This window comes from Musca vetustissima, unplaced genomic scaffold (genome assembly GCF_032173495.1).
Source record: "Musca vetustissima isolate MV318-11 ecotype Yass unplaced genomic scaffold, APGP_CSIRO_Mvet_v1 utg958594, whole genome shotgun sequence".
NCBI classification, from domain to species: Eukaryota; Metazoa; Arthropoda; class Insecta; order Diptera; family Muscidae; genus Musca; species Musca vetustissima.
In genome coordinates, this window is record NW_026875447.1 from 262 (window position 1) to 17958 (window position 17697).

Consider the following 17697-nt stretch of genomic DNA (forward strand, 5'->3'; position numbering starts at 1 on the left):
GTGCATCACATGGGTGATAAACATCTACCAAACACCTCGAATTTCTTTCTTGACATTATTTTTTTGTGGTAACTTTAGACTAATTTTGACTTATTGTGAAAGGTTCAAATTTAACCCTTTTTATTTTTTTCATGCGCAGTTTTTTGTTTTGTTTTTGTTTTGAATTTCGTCAATCATTATGACAGGCAGGCTATGGAAAAATATGACAAAGAATTCATTAAAAGTATGAAAAAAGTAATTAAAACTTGAATAATGAATTCAATTCAATTTGTTCGTTCGTTCGTTCTTTTGCAGCGACATGAAACACTTTGCTTCCCCATTTTCAATCTGGCGCCCAGTTTTCATTTATTTCATTTAATTGCCATTCCATGCCGCTTCCACTGCCACTGGCATTGAGCTTGTTTGTTATAAGCGAGTTTTGCTTTTTTGTAATCTCGTGGTTAAAATCTGCCATTGATTGTTCTTTTCGCCGAAGTTAGCGTTTAAATACGCCAACAATTTTAACATTCCAATTTGGATTTCGTGAGCTAGTATGTATACCCTCAGTAGTATTACAGACCTTGCAACGGGGTGAAGATAGATATCTACACGAAGATAAGTGTAAATAAGAAAAATTCCTTAATTATGACAACATTCGTTGGTAATCAGAAATTTTTGTTCCTTTCGGTGTGGTTTTTTGTTTAATAGCCAACCATTTGTATTTAATGAACTTTCTTATTTGTTTTTTTTCGTCTTTGCAAATTTTTGACAGTAGCTATGTATGAGGGAAAAGAAGATGACGATAAAAATGCAAGCGTTGGAATTTTAATATATCATCTAGATTGTAAAGTGAGAAAATTAGGCGGGAGAAATTTGAATGTTTTGTAACAAACTTATCGTACATCGGTCGGTAACAGTTGAGGTAAACATGCAGCGATGTTCACACAGGTTAAATGGGAAATTCAGAAGGTTTTGATAAAATCGAATATTAAGATCTAAAAGATTTATTTTGAAATGGAACGTCATGTATTAGTCTTTTTGTTCATGGTCTATATAGGACTTTGATACAAATTCGCAAAGATGTTTTTATACCCTACGCGACATGAGATAGGGTATATTATTTGTGAGGCATATTGAATTTGTAATTCCGTTTTCCCCAACTCTTCCTATCAAAAAACTTTCAATATCTGAAAAACTTTAGGTATAGTACCCATATAAAGGCCCAGATGAAGTAGATGTAGTTTGGCATCTCAGATTCTTGGAGGATAGAAAACATATCTTCCAGAGCATTTTAAAGCCAAATGCTCTTCCGAGATTTCGAGTTCTTGAAGGGTGAAAAAAGACATATTTAAAGATCATTTCCAATATATGTCTTTGCACTTACATTTCCTGGAAAATTTCCGGTTTCTTGTTGGGCCCTGCAATTTACAATGGCCAAGTTTTTCGTCCATTTCATACCCGAAATTGATCATCATAGGACCTTGACCGTAGCCGGAACCCCAAGCAAAATATCCTAGACATCAACGCTACATTTCCGCCCTATAGTGTGCTAGTGGTAAAACAAAACAGTATTAGAGTATGACACCCCATTATACCACCCACAATTGGTATCAATTTAATGGTCAACAACTCCTCTAGGATATACTACCAACTCTCAGGTCTATGTTCCTCAGAAGTAAATATATACGTCGTAGAATAGGAATTTTGTAATTTTTCACACAAAAGTCTGGTTCCATTTCACCGACTAAATATTTATCGATCTTAACCAAAACAGTCATGCAAAAAAGCTGCAAAAAGGAAAAAATAAATTGTTGGTCCATTCCATCTACTATATATTAACCGATTATTACTTAAAAAATTACGATTGGTCCATAACTGTGGCCACTATCGAGATTACAAATTATAAAGGACAGGAGGACGGTTCATTTCAACATCTAAATATTAACCGATCAGTACCAAAACCATTAGAATCTTCTATGGCCAGAACCCGTCCTACATGCAACATTTCGCGGCGATTGGTCCATAACAGTGGCCTGTATCGTGTTTACAAATTATAATGGACTGACGTGCGGACACACATGTCTAGATCGACCCAGCGTTCGGTATACCAAAAGGGTGGACCTAGGGCCAATATTTCGCAGCGTTACAAACTCTTGGGACCACACAAATCTATAATAGCCTTAGTTGTTTGGGGTATAAATATGGGTCAATTTTTTATGTTGATTCCATATAATAGTTCCGTCACATATTAAGATTTTTTAAGGTTATATCCGCAGTTACAGTTGAGTTTTAGGTCAACCTCTCATATAAAATACCTCTTTCATATCAAATATTTCCAAAATCTTAACCGAATTGTCCTACCAATGTGACTGCAATTTGACATTTCAATGGATAAGTCGTTGTTATGATATAGACCCCATACGGTTTCCGACCGAAAAATTAAAAGGCCTCTTCGCAAAAAAATATAATTATAGGACCAAGTTTTGATAAAGTTATTCTTTTAACGGAACGGAGTTTTGGTTTTTAGGTTCAAGCTGACTTTTCCAGTCGATTTGGATGTAAATTTTAATATAGTTTCAATATAATGGTACCAGCCAATATAACCAGGCGTGACAACATGAAAAAGGGATACATCGATCCCATATAAATTTATCTATCTCTTTTACACCCACTACACTGAGGTGCAGGGTATTATGTCTTTGTGCATATGTTTATAACAGCAAAAGGAAACGAAATAGACGCGTGGTTCCTTTTGAGAATATGCATAAAATCACTTTGTGTTCCGAATGAGATGAAATTTGACAATGCTCGCTTAATAGGACCAGTGCCGAATCCATTTGAAATTGGAGAAAATCGGTTCCGATTTAGATATAGCTCAAATATGTATTGAACCGATCTAATGTAAATGGTGCACCAAACTCCCAATGTTTGGGCGACACCAAAGACACCATGTCTATAAATTTTATCGGTCCAGATTTACATATAGCTCCCATAAATAATTTTGGCGATTTCATAAATATTTTACACCAAATACTCCAAGTCTGCTCCATTGACATGTCATTTCGCTTTGATTTCGGAATGATATTTGTTTGGTTTGATTTCAATTGGTATATATATATATATAGATCACCAATGTAATTTCGTAATCCCTTAAACATAAATTTTTAATTGGAATTTCCCGGACGAGGTGACAGTAATTCTTAACACATCTCTGCAATGTAATGGGTTATCTTGGTAGATGTTATACACATTTCCCTTTTAATGATATTGTGTAATTAAATTTATATGTATGCGTGATTTTTTATTTGCATTAAATATATCTTCACATGCTATATATATTTCTTTCAATTATTATCACACAATCCTGTGATCTACCTGATAACAAGCTAACATACACATACACACCCACACTTTACCATTCTCAGCCCTGTTCAAAACTCTAAACTATGAAAACTATTTGAACTAATTTAAATAACGAAGCTACACCCCTTTTACAAATGTTGACTAAACAAAGTTCTGCTTAATTTACAAAGTCACTTTTAATCCAAAACATTCGCCGTAAACTGTTTACCGTTAATATAAGGCTTATATCAAAAATCCTTTCTGCTTAAAAGGATTACAAGCAATGACCGGAAAATGAAAAGTGAATCTTTTCCCTCCGACTTACTTCCACCCCGTTTAATCAGCAATGAAACACACACGCACGCACGCACTCACACACATTCCATCACTACTCCATAAATGTTGTTGTGAATAATTTACGAAAGGCGTTCAGTTTTAGTAAACAGAGAACGGATTACAAGAACAAATCCGGCTTATATCCTTTAGGCAAGGATATTTGCAAGATTATTAAGTATTTGCGAAAATCTCCTAAGAAAATTCATACACAAAGAGGTGTTTTATTGTTATGGCTTGTAACTCCTTCGCTCAGCGAATGGGTGAACGGACAGACCGATGGACGGACGGACCCACGAAGCCTTTCAATGTTAATCCTTCTGTGTGTCTTAATTGTTTGTGTGTGGGTGTGTCTTTGCAATTCCGCTCAGATTTGTGCCAGACATTTAGCTGATCTAGACTGGCTGATCCTTTGCCAAAACCCCTTGGGCAGGTAATCGATTGTGTGCAGAATCCTTTACTCTTTGCCAGTGTCTTCGAAACAAAACGAAGGAGTTGTAGTCCTTTGACAATTGTTTTGACAAAGGCGTGTTTCATTTTGGGTATTTAAAAGGATTACGGTAAAGGATTGACTTTGTGTCCTTGACTCGGTGCAAATTCGCTAAATATCCGCGAATATCGTTTCGCTGGCTCTCTCACTCATTTGTGTGTGTGTGCATGGGCACGGGAATGCGAATTAGCCTTTGCTGTTATGAATTTTCCGCGAACCAGCATAATGAGCTAAGGTCTAGATGGGCATGTAAGCCGCGCTACACAAAGCAGTTATGAGAAAAGGATAGTTCAACTCAACCCTTAGGTCGGCTTACTTACTAAAGGGTAAGGACTAGCAGGAAAGGGATAACTTATAACTAGGTGTTCAAAAATTCGGAAGAGTTTATGGTGATGATGTTTCTGCGTCTGTGAGTGGATGTGTGTGTTAGTGCGTATTTTATGTTAGCCGGAAAATTGTTACCGTCTATTGCAAAAGAGTTGCAACATTTTATGACGTTGACTGTGTTCGTGTGTGCGTTTTTTAGCTTCACAAGAAGCAATTGCAGTTTATTGCAAAAGAGTTACATGAGTTTTTATGAGCTGCTTAGTTTTTTAGTTAGGAGACAGACGTGTTTATTCGCAGAATTCGCATTGTAACCTAACGTAACTCTTTCGTCATTTACACGTAAAGGTTGTAGCTGGAAGAAGTTGTTGTTTCTTTGCCTTATGGAAATTACTTGGGAAAATATAAAGTATAAGGAAGCAAACAATTAGTTTGAAATTTTACCTTGAAGGGTTATTTAATATTGAATTATGTTTTTTTAACTGGTTTGGCATTGGCGTTTTTTATAGTATTTGAAATTCGTGGAAAAACTTAAAAAAAATAGTTTTTTTATGAAGAAAGAGAAAATCGTTGGTTATAGCGAAAGGTATTCGTTTTACAGAGAACTGGACATGAAGAAATTAAAAAATGTGGTTACATGTTTTAATATGTCCTTTCTGAAAAATTACGTTCCTGCAAGGAAGTTATACATGGGCTATGAAACTAAGAAGTAAAAATTGGGAAAAAATCGATATGTTGGTAATTTGTGGAGGAGCTACCTCGGCGAGTGGATCCATAGAACCCATTCTCGGTATGGATATATATTTACTATTTTTAATGTTTTATGCCTTTTAGGGTAAACAGAATATTTGGATATGATCTATATTTTGTCATTAAGATTCGTCTTAAATTTACACATGTTGAAAAAAGTTGACCCTTTATGGTACTACAAGGAATGAACCTGTACAACCCTTTTTCAGATTAAAAGAAATCGAATACTCCGTTCGCATTATACGATATTTACACATATTCAAAACATAGACCCTTTATGGGAAAGATACCAAAAGGAGAGGACTAATAATTCCCACCTTTGAACACGGTAGAGTTTAAATAAAAAATATTAGGTTAGGTTATAAATAATATATTAAATCAGGCATGGTTATTCTTTGGCCCGATCCCCTTCTCCATGTAAAAGTTCGCGATGTTTGGGCTATAGTTGCGGCCTCAGGAGCGAGGAATGGACCAAATACTTAATCTTTGTTCGTTTTTTGGTCGCTCCAGAGGACCCAATTATGTCCCAAACATCGCGAGGATGGGGCCAAAGATCGGTCAATATTTAGCGGTTCAAATGGACTCTGACTTTTGTGTGAAAAATTACAAAATGTTTATTCTATGACGTATATATTTGCCCCCAATGGACAGAGAATTTGATAGTATATCCAAGAGGAGTGGTTGGCCTTTAAATTGATACCAATTATATAGCCGTATGTATTCAGATGTGAGAGTTACACTTAAATATGTACAGGTGATGGTGATGATCAGATAAAAATTTTGGGATGAAGTGGACCGAAAACTTAATTTTATGTGTATTCTTTTCGAGTAGATCTATAGGCCACAATTTTAAGCCGAACGTTGTGATGTTCGGCTTATGGAATCTGGACAAGTAATTAGAAGGGCTGTACTGAATATTGGGCATATTCGGAAAATGTTTCAGAGTAAGGAATAGGTGTTGTTGATGTCTAATCGGGCAAGAGGGAACAAATATCACGAAATATTGTCCAGTTAGAGTTCCGTGGTAGTTGTGTATGATATCGCATGGTCGACCCTGTCCGACTATACTGCTCCACTCACTGGTTTTAAATTAATTTTTAGGTGGATACATGTCATTAATATATTGAAAATAGTGAAATAATGATTTTTATTATTTTTTCATATTTCGCGAAAATGTGAAAATTTTTCGCGATTATTATAATATATTCATATTAATATTTTACGAAGGAAGTCATATATCAACGTTTTTGATCAATATAGTAAATGGCGTAATTTTAAGACTTTTTTCTTATATCCAAAATTAAATCCTCTATATCCAAAATTAAATCCTCATTTGAAAATTCTATTTTTTTCATAACAGATATGGAAGTTTCCAAAAAACTTAACTTTTTTCTGTTTATACCCCGCTTTTTGGGCTAGGCTAAGAAGTTTCCGAACTGCCCTCGTAAACACAGTAATCAGTTCGGGTTTGGATCCAACATTTTTGAGAGGTCAAGCATATGACGGCGCGTCTAACATGTCCGACAATTATAATGGAGTGCAAACCATTATTAGATCCAAATTCATTTAATTAAAAAAGTTCTAGATCACTTTTTTGGTGCTAAACGAGTTTGGCACTGTTGCCCAAAATTTAATCTCAATCTGACAAATGAACTCAAACGACAATCTCTAGGGGATATAAATGCATCCGAACACATTTTAATAACAGCCAATCATAGTTCAACATTCTACTCTCAATTCAATACGTTATGCAAAATTTCGTGTATATCGAACAAACATGTAAATCGAAATATATATAGGGGATTTAGAGCATAATTTACATCAAATATGGGAGCTATATCTAAATCTGAAGTCTACGCTATGTAAAATTTCGCGTAAATGTGTGCAAAGATTTGTGAAAATCGGATCAGATATGGATATAGCTCCTATATATATTTTCGTCCCATTTTTAGTAAATAATGCATTAAAGAATCAAATTTAAGCCGATGCGACGTCTGTTAGGATGCATCTGTTTAATATATCCATAGTGGTGAAGGGTATAATAATATCGGCCCGTCCGTCTTTACTACTTTCCTTACTGGTTTTTATTTGCCTTTTACAAACATATGTCCTTTAGGACAGTGTTGTTTGGGATACATGGGCCTACTTTTAGGTGAGAGTACAATAAGCTTGCAATGTCACGAAATATTGGTCCTAGAACCACCTTTTAGATATCGATCGTTATATCTTAAAAAGCTGAGTCGAAGTGGCTAGATAAACCGATCTGGCTACTCTGATATAAACCAATATAATATCAAATATTGCGCCGGTCGTTACGAAGTTTTGCAAGTTCTGGATGAAGTTTAAGGATGGAAACTATAGTTTTCGAAAATGGACCAAAACGTTATAGTTTGTACTAACAATTTAAGAGATATTTGAGAAAATATTTAAAATGACATTGAAAGGGCAGGTAATGTGGTATACCATATGATGTTAATGTGGTATATTATAATTTTCATTTCCAATTGATATCATATTTAATTCATTTTTTTAATGAATGTGAATTAGCTCGACATTTATATCTGTTAACATTTTTAACGGATACGTTCAGTGGAACTTAATTTTTTATTATATAATCATGTCAAAGCATAGCAATATTTAATTTTTGTATGGAGAAGTTGTTAGAAGTTGTAGCCTTCGTTTGTCATCCTTGTGATTCATGGTTGGCTTTCGTAGAGGACAAATGTTTTCAAGAGTAATGACGAGATTTCGACTTGTGCTGGCAGACTCAAGGTATACCACATTACCTACACTCGTGTTTACTGAAGAAATTTCTATTTTGTTCCTTAATTGTTGAATATGTGGTGCAATTGCGCATATTATTTGATTTTTAGTACTTACTAATTATTTTAATGCTTTAGTTATAATGACTAAAATATATCTGTAAAACAAAAAATTATTTTTAAACTTCAACCGAAAAAAGTCAATTTAATGACAAATTTAATTTTTGCTACTGATTCTCAACGTGATTTACATACTAAGCAGATCATTGAGAACAGCGAACTACTGAACATGTTTCAGTTATTCTTAATTTTTTTAGTTTACAAAAAGGGACTATACCACATTAGCAACCTGTACCACATTTGCATCACTTACTCTATATTGAACAGTGTGAAAAATAAATAATAAAAAGTAAATTTTTTATTAAGAAAGGGTCATATCTCGATTAGCTGTGTCGATCTAGTCATGTGTCTATCCATGTCTGTGCATTATAATTTGTAAACACGAAATGTGGTTCTGGCCAATGAAGACCCCTATTGTTATTGGAAAGATCTATTAATATTTAGGGGGTGATATGGACCAAAAACTTTATTTTTGTCCGATTTTCTGATCGCTCCAGAGGCCGCAACTATGGCCCAAACATCGAGATTTTACATGGAGAATCCACAAGGACAATGCCTATAAATTTCGGTAATGATCAGATAATAATATTGGGACAAAGTGGACTGAAAACTTAATTTTTAGTGTTTTTTTTCGAGTCGATCCCTAAGCCACTATTGAAAGCCGAACAACACAACACGACCCTCGGTAAAGGCAATCTGGACAAGTATTGAGAGATGCTGTACAGTACTCTAGTCGGTCAAGAGGGTGCAAATATCGCGAATTACTGCACAAGCTCAGAATTTAGTACTACAGAAAGTTAGATTTTCGTGGAAGTTGTGTAGAGTATCGAATGGTCGGCCCCTTCCGACTATACTGTTCCGCTCATTGTTTTTTTATATTTGTTTATGCTACACAAATATTTTTTAAGAAATTTTATTGTCTCAAGAGACCACCGATATATTTCGACTAGCTGATTCAATTCAATTGTATTTATGTATTAATCACCATTTGTATGTGGATTCGGTTCTACCCAAGGACGACTCCTATATGTTGAAATGGACCTAAAACTTTGTCGCGCAAACGTTACAAAGTATTTAATGTTCCGGTTGAAACCTATAGTGATCGGACAATATTTATGGGATATAATTGACCAAAATCTTTATTAATGTCTAATTCTAATCGCTCTATAGACCATATGTATCATCCAAACACCATGTTATTTAACCGGGAAGTGGATTTGGGCATCGAAGAACATGACATTATATGGTGGACATGTTTTATCCACGAACATATTAAATAAAATCATTTGTACTTTGAAATCATCTCAACTATCTTGACTTATGTGGTCGGATATACCAAAACGCTCATATGTGGACAAACATTCACAGAAAATGTATGTCCAGTCGTATTTGTCAGCCCCTTCCGTATATTCTGCTCCGCTTACTGGTTTTCTTTTAGGTCATTTTGTTGGGATTGCCGACATATATACTTCCTCAATCAACGGTTTGCTGTGGCCTATGAAATTACTCTCTAGTGCCAAGGATGGACATTTTTTTATTATATTATGATTTATATTAAGTATAAGTATTAAGGCCTTTAATGTTTAGACTAGACAGTATTTACCATTCGCTTTATATAAGGTATATGTTTATACCCTACACAACTATGTTGTCAGGGTATTATAGCTTTGTGCAGCCCCCAAAGTTTGTAACGCCGCGAAATATTGGTCCTAGAGCCACCTTTAAGTATACCGATCGTCATATCTCTACTAGCTGAGTCGATCTAGACATGTGTGTCCGTTCGTCTGTCCATTATAATTTGTAAACACGATACAGGCCACAGTTATGGACCAATCTTCACGAAATTTTGCATGTAGGATGGGTTGTGGCCAATGAAGACCCCTATTGTTTTTGAAAAATATCGGTTAATATTTAGGCGATGAAATGGACCAACAATTTTATTTTTGTCGGTTTTTCTGGTCGCTCCAGAGGCCGCAATTATGGCACAAACACCGTGAATTTTTGCATGGAGAAGGGGATGGGGCCAAAGAAAAATCATGCCTGTTTTGATAAAGATCGGTCAATATTTAGCAGGTCAAATGGACCCTGACTTTTGTGTGAAAAATGACAAAATTTGTATCCTATAGCATATAGATTTACCCCTGAAGGACATAGACCCGGGAAGTTGATGGTATACCCAAGAGCAGTGGTTGACCTTTAAATTGATACCAATTTTATTGTCGTGTGTACTCGGATGTGGGAGTTACACTTAAATGTTTACAGGTGCTTACGTACTCAGATATTATTTAGTAACCCATTACAACACTAGAGGGCGGGAATATAGCACTAATCGCTTTGAAATTTTTCACTAGTATGCAGGTATGGTCAAGGTCAACGCCTATAATTTTTGGTGATGATCGGATAATAATATTGGAATGAAGTGGACCGAAAACGTAATTTTTTTTTGTTTTTTTTTTCGAGTCGATCTACAGGCCACAATTGAAACAACCCACGTTGAAGGGAATCAGGACAAGTAATTAGAAGGACTGTACTGAATAGTAGTAATATTTGTTGACCCCTAGTGAGCCAAAAGGGTGCAAACATCGCGAAATATTGCCCAAGCTCAGAATGTGGTGCCACAGAAAGTTAGATGTTCATGGAAGTTGTGTAGGGTATCATATTGTCGACCCCGTCCGACTATACTGCTCCGCTCACTGGTTTTATTAAAGAGTTGTGCCCCAGAGGCCATTTATTCGGATTTAATATAGATTTGGTGAAATATTACGATGTGCAATCAATGCATCAAATCAATATTTACAACCTTTTAAAATGTTGACCTGAAGTAATGACCCGTGGGTTTCAATCTTCGAACTTGATCTAGGTTTGGTAAAAGTAGGTGGAAAGTTTGAATCAGACATTCCGTTCATCTGATATTGGATGAAAAAATGTCGACACTTTGTTGGGAGGTACCAGAAGTTTTTCGATATTCTCCATCTCCGAACTTGATTTAAATTTGGAAGAAATATGATGATGTGCTAAGTTTGGATGAGATCGGTTACTTCTTTCGAAAGACATCGTGCGTACCGGATGACTGGACAGACAGAGGATCATTTGTAAATGGACTCCAAATTTTCGAATCAATTTCTGTCCAAAGACACATGGGGTCTAAACGAATATTTCGATGATGGACTTTTGCCGCAATAAAGTACAAATTAAAAAAAAAGACATTAAAAAACTATTTAAAAATAAAAATCAATATTGTTATTATTTTGTCCATATTTCCATGCTGCAAAACAGTGCACTTTTCAGCATTTGAATAAAATGTAGAACAAAAAGGACCCCTTGTTTTTAATATTTAACGTCAGTGTATACATTTTGAACTCTTGAATTTTTGGGCATAAATAGTTGATTTTGGCACTTTTTAGGGGAAATTTTGCGCGGAAATAAATTTTTCAGACGGCAACACTGGTTTTAAGTGAATATTATATAGTTGTATCGTTATATTTCTGGTATTATAATGGGTACAGAAAGTTCATTTCGGTTCTCCCTAACTTGGCATATTTCTTAGAAATGAATTCGATAAACACCACTGTAAATGTAGAACCCCAATATTTAATACCAATTGTATTATGCTATATACGAAATTGAAATAGAAATGTTGTTTTATTGCTACACAGGGGAGTCACCCATTCATTGTCATTTTTAAAATCCCTTAAAACAGTGGGTGATGATAATGGTCAATCAGTTAGTAGAAGGGGATGTTGTGCTGGACAATTAAAACATCTGTCGCAAATCGAAACAAATAAAACAGAAAAAAGATTTTCATTTGTAAAAATTTTAAGTTGTTTTATTAAACATAATTTAAAAGTCTTATATATTAAATAATTAAATAAAATTTACTAAACTAAATATAAATTTAATAATAGAATTAAAAATATAAAAAATATTTTGAAATAATAAGAAATTGATTTTTGATTATAAGCTCGATAGGTTTGTACTAAAACTCAGTGACATTGTTCGTTTTGCTTAAAGGGACCAACTAAGTAAATACGTATGTATGTATATCGTCCGCTCGCCTTATAACCAAACACAAACCAGGGTTGGAGTAATGATGCTGTTAGGGTGATTATTATCAACCCCAGGCTGGTTACCCAGGTCCGGCCGTGGGTATGTCGCATTTGATTTGGCCTTTTGTTTGAATTGAACGTTGGTAACTTTTGCTACTCCCCGTGAACAATGCTGGCAAAACTCATAATTTATTGGTTTTTGACATCGGAACACACAAGGGTTAGTGTGATTGTGTGCCCTATGTTGTTGTTGTTGATTTCGCTGTGCATTGCATTTTGAGGGAGAGTGTGTACTTCCTTCCTGTGGATGTGTTGTGTGTGAATGCTGGTTGCTCGTTTGATTGCCTGCTGGTTGTTTGGTTGGCACAAACACACACACCCATCCACCCTTGTGGCCTGGTTTTGTAAATATTGCACTGCTTGGCATTTGCGCCTGCGCTCCTTTGTTCTCTGCTGCTATCACATAGCTCGCTTAGCTATGGCTATGGGTGCCTACATTTCGGTTCGGTCAAATCCCAACCGAAGACACCGTTGGATAGCCACAATACTGCTGAGCATACTGTGGAGATTTTGAACCTCGAAAGTTGTCGACGACTTTGTTGTCCATTTGCTTTGGTAAATGGCAAAAATCTGGCTTTCGTGGCTGTTCATGGCTGATCAATGCAACGATGGGTTGCTGCATGGGTCGCTGATTTAGGCCATTTGATACATTTGTTGTTGGTGCTGGTGTTGAGAATAACCAGTTTGGGCGAAATGAGCAGCGGTGCTGTATTGCTGGGCATCGGCCAGATAATGAGCGTGTTGGTGCTGATGATGAGGGTGGTGTGGATAGGCATGTTGAGCTGAGGTTTCATATTGTTGGCCGTAGTGTTCGGGCGAGTGATGATGGTGGTAGGCGGCAGCGGCGGGGAATGATTGTGGTCCGGTTGACAAGTAAGCGGGGTATGATCCTGCGGCAGCAGCAGTGTTGGGTGCCACAGTTTGGTGAGCGGCAACAAATGGAACTTGACCATTGACATTGGCATCCAATGGCATGGCGGCATAGTTGAGACCATGTTCCACGGGTCCTTCTAGGGTGCGATCCTTCTTGGACTTCATGCGACGGTTTTGGAACCAGATCTTAATTTGACGTTCAGTCAAACCCAAGGCATTGGCAATGTCAATGCGACGACGACGGGTAATGTAACGGTTGAAGTGGAATTCCTTCTCCAATTCCAAAGTTTGGTAGCGGGTGTAGGTTTGGCGGGTGCGTTTTGAGTCTTTGCAATCTATAAAAAAAATAATAAAAAACAGTTTATTAGTATATGAAGTTCCAGGAAATTGTATTGTTTTTTAGAATTTTTTAAAAAATGAAATGATTTTCTTTTTGACAAAAGGAACGCCCAAACGCTTGCAGGTAGCAAACAGGCAGTCCTGGTTGGCACAAAACTGTCAATCATAAAATCATAAACATTTTTTAAGGGAAATTATGAGTTATTGGTGTTGGGAAACCTACCTGATGCAGGGCTGTCTTCGCAATTCGACCAATTGTAGTCGTTTGCTGACATCATTTGATTGAATTCATGTTGTTGTTCGGCGGTTTGATTGATTTGGCTGACATGTTTGTCGTTGGGCGATAGGGGTGGGGTGCTGATGCCATCGACCAATGAGGCGGGAGTAGCGGGTTGAGATACGTTTTGTTTCATGTTGTTGTTGCCGTGTGTGGAAACTTTGAGGGATTGGGGCGAGTAGACATCCAAGTAATCCACATCACTGCGTTGGGGAGACAAAATGCTGTGTTGGGTGGCTGGAGTGTGGGCGGCCAAGAAATCCTGTTCGTAGCTGCTGGGTGGTGTGGCACTGGGCATTGAGATTTGTTGCTTTTCGCTGGCAACTGGAGCTGGGGCCTTGTTAACTTTTTCGAAGGTGGTGTAATAATAATCGGGAGAGTATTTCAACTTCTTGACGGGGTTGGTCAACAAGGCACGCAATTTGCTTGGTGGCTCTTCAACTTCGGGTTTGGGTTCTGGTTTGACTTCTTCCTCCAATTCGTGGGCTTTTCTCTTCAATGTTTCTTTGGGGGCTTCGAGGGCTTGAGCTGGCTGTTGTGGTTGTTGGATATCCACTACGCTTTGGTAGTTGTAGTAATCATTGTACAGAGATCCATCCATAACGGGAGCATTGTATTGGGCGGCATAGTTGGGATTGTAGGTGGCTGGATTCCAGGTGCTGTTGTTTTGCTGATAATAGCTGTTGCTATTATCATAGTATGTGGGAGCGGAGTAGTTGTACATGTTGGTGTTGTTGGTGGCGAAATCGGCATAATAGTTAGTGGCGGCCATTTTTCTGTTTGTGTGTGTTTTTGTTACGTTGAATTAAATGAAAAACTAAAATTTATTTGAAATATTTTCTTTTTTTGCTGTGTTAAACTTTGTAGTATTCCTCTACTGAATCTTTTACTCTTAACTAAACTACTGAGATGTGATCAGGACGAGGATGTGATTGCGACTGTGCTGCTCTCTCCGAATGCTCGGCTTAATATAGCAAAATCTCCGCACCGCCTGCCACACTGTGTGTACACAACACAAACACCAGGACCTTGTGGCACACGACTTTTCCACATTGGGTTTTGGCAATTGTTGTTGTACGCCCTGCCAGCTCGCAGTTTTGCTCGTCATTGCACATAAATATCCTTCGCATGACACTTTGACACATGCTGGGTGTGTGTGGCAATAACAAAGGAACTCTCATCAAATTCTAAATCGTTTTCCCTCATTCTAGCACTGAGAGCGTATTTGGCCTGGCTCACAAGGGAGAGTAACGTTAGAAGAGAGCACAGAGAGAGCGATATGTTAACATTAGTTATGCTTAAGTAAGGTCAGTGTCAGTCAACAAGGACAAGTAGGAGAAATTTTATCCGTAGAGGAGAAATTTATCCGTGCCATTGGTTCTCTAAGAGGGTACACAAGCAAAATGCCCTCCTGAGATTACCTGCTGTGCTCTTTATTACCCATATACATTTAGCATAGGCAGCACATAATCATCGCGAAATATGCAACCTCGATTTCGAGGTTATCCGTCACCTTAACATTTCCCCTGCTCGTCGTCGTAAAGACATTTCTCCGACAATTCATAAAATGAGGAGAAGAAACTCACGACCGAGAGTACGATGATCAACAATTTCTTTTGCATACCTCCCACTGTCTATAATTAAGATGCTCTGATGTCCGTAAGAAGGTGGCATTGGCATTGAGCCCTGCAACAACAATTGCCCATCTCAACTAATTGCCATAATCATAAAGACATAAAAATTTGTTCAAATAGAAGCTACAATAGCAGCGATCGTAAAACAAAAGCTGTGTGTCCTTTAACGAAAAGAAGGCATGCCATTGTCAGTGAAAAAGTGTAAATTCCTTCGTCTAGCTGATGTTGTTGCATTCAGACTTCTTCAGTGTCCCAAACGAGTCCCAGAATTCCGTTTTCATAATTCCGGAAATTCGTAAGTTCATAAAGATGAAAGAAATGGAAATATAGAAAATATAATCACATCAACTGGTTGTTGTTCATCATAAATCGCGCAATACTCGCGCACTCCTTTTGTCAGCCAAACAATGGCAACAACGGCAGCAGCAAGAACAACAACTACTGGCAGACGGACAGCCAGCAAGCCAGCGAAACGTGCGTGCCTCTCGTGCTATTTACATAACGTGCTCAAGGATTTCTGCCATGACATCCACACCTTTTTTCGTCGTCCTTATGTGAAATCTATCACATCAATCAAGTCATAAATGTGAAAATATTTATTGTATAACGGTAGCCTAAAGCCTCGTTTATAACTCGAATGGCAGAAATATTTCCGTCTTTTATTGCCGTGATGAAGTGAAAGGGTTAAGTAAATAATGGAAATATCGTCCAAATAGGGCTTCTTAGCTTATGTAACTTTCTTGGGTTTGTATACGGGCGTTTTTCACAGTTGTTGGAAATGGCCTCATATACATATTTACATATAAAGGCAATTCGTTCATTTTGTGTAGGATCGTTAAGTGGTTTTTTCAAAAAGAGAGAGTGTTGGAAAAATAAAAGATTATAGTTATCATTAGAATGTACTCATTTCATAGCAATATTAAAAAGTATTTCAAATCCCAAATTATAATCATTAAATATTATTACTCAAAATTAATCATGTATGTTTTTTTTTCAGTTCCAATCTTCCATGAGCCTTAAGACTTTCAAACGTGACCTCAAGCCACACAAAGGAATTGGAAAGGACATCACCTTAACCGAGTAGTTTGGAGAAGTGGTTTCTATCTAATTGCATGTAAATTAGGACATTATTACACATAAGAATTCCCATGCGAAATATATGGCGGCCAACACAATTTGTTTCAATCATAATTGATTCCTTTATTGAGAATCTTATATAAGATAAGCAAAATATCTAATAATTTCTCTAAACGTGGATCGACATCACTTCAAATTTGACATAACTGCAGATAAGAAAGACAAATATTGTCAAAAGTTCAGCACTTTATGTCCATTTCTTTGGAATATAACGTGATTATAAAAGACGAGTGGATATGGCTAGATCACCATAGACCTTTACCCTGATCAAGGATGTATATGTATATATACGTTATAGGAAATAAAAGGAATAATTCGAAGGGATACGAATACAATGTGCAAAATAAAATATACCCATCATAATTATAAAAACCAGCGAGCAGAGCAGTATAATCGTACAGGGCCAACCATATGATACCCTACACAACTTCCACGGAACTCTCACTTTCTGCGGATGTTCCACAGAATAAAAATTTTGCTAATTTTCACACAAAAGTCAGGGTCCTATTGACCAGCTAAATATTGACCGATATTTTTCAAAACAGACATGCTTATTCTTTGGTCCCATTCAAACCAAACCAATGAACAGAGCAGTATAATCGGACAGGGGCAACCATATGATACTCTACATAACTTTCACCAATCTCTATGTTTCTAAGGATACATATTGTAAACCTGGGTAAAATTTCGCGATATTAGCACTTTCTTGACGCATACGGCACCTCTTTCGAATCATATATTCCCGGAGTAAAAAGTTTTGGTTCATTTGACCCGCTAAATATGGGCGGTTTATTATCTGACAATTATTCGAAAAAGTTGGTGAAAATTTGTGATGTTCGGCTTAGAATTATGGCGTCTAGAGCGACTATAAAACCTGATAAACATAAAGTTTCGGTTAGTTTCTCCCTGAAATAGGCGTCTTCCTTGACAACAAACAGAAAATTTTCTAGCCATCAGCGCTACATTTCCGCCCTCTAGCGTTTTAATGTTAACCCTTTCAGTGTCAAAAAAAATTTTTGTCGGAATAAAAATTTAAAATGTTGTACTTAAAATCATATGAAGGCACAGAGTTTACAAAAAAACAATTTTTATTTTAACCCTCGGACAGTTTTGTCTGTCTTTTCAGCAAAAACAAAGACATCAATTGTAACGGTACATAGGATAACCGAAAAATTTCAAAAGAAGAAGAAACGATTTTTAAATGTCGAATATATTCAACAAAGACGATGAA

The 17697-nt window shown here is 36.7% G+C and overlaps 1 protein-coding gene across 1 annotated transcript; it reads right to left on the bottom strand.

Moving 5' to 3' along the window:
- Positions 1–12839: 12839 nt before the first annotated feature.
- LOC133337934 (segmentation protein fushi tarazu-like) lies at positions 12840–14467 on the bottom strand. Its single transcript, XM_061546137.1, has 2 exons — positions 13642–14467; positions 12840–13414 (listed from the first exon to the last, which is right to left on the bottom strand). The coding sequence occupies exons 1-2, from the start codon at positions 14465–14467 to the stop codon at positions 12840–12842; spliced, it is 1401 nt and encodes a 466-aa protein (XP_061402121.1).
- Positions 14468–17697: the final 3230 nt, after the last annotated feature.

Coding starts and splice junctions, on each gene's coding strand:
- LOC133337934 (XM_061546137.1), bottom strand. CDS start 14,467: ATGGCCGCCACTAACTATTATGCCGATTTCGCCACCAACAACACCAAC. Junction 13,415..13,641: donor CGAAGACAGCCCTGCATCAG/GTAGGTTTCCCA, acceptor TTTTTTTTATAG/ATTGCAAAGACTCAAAACGC.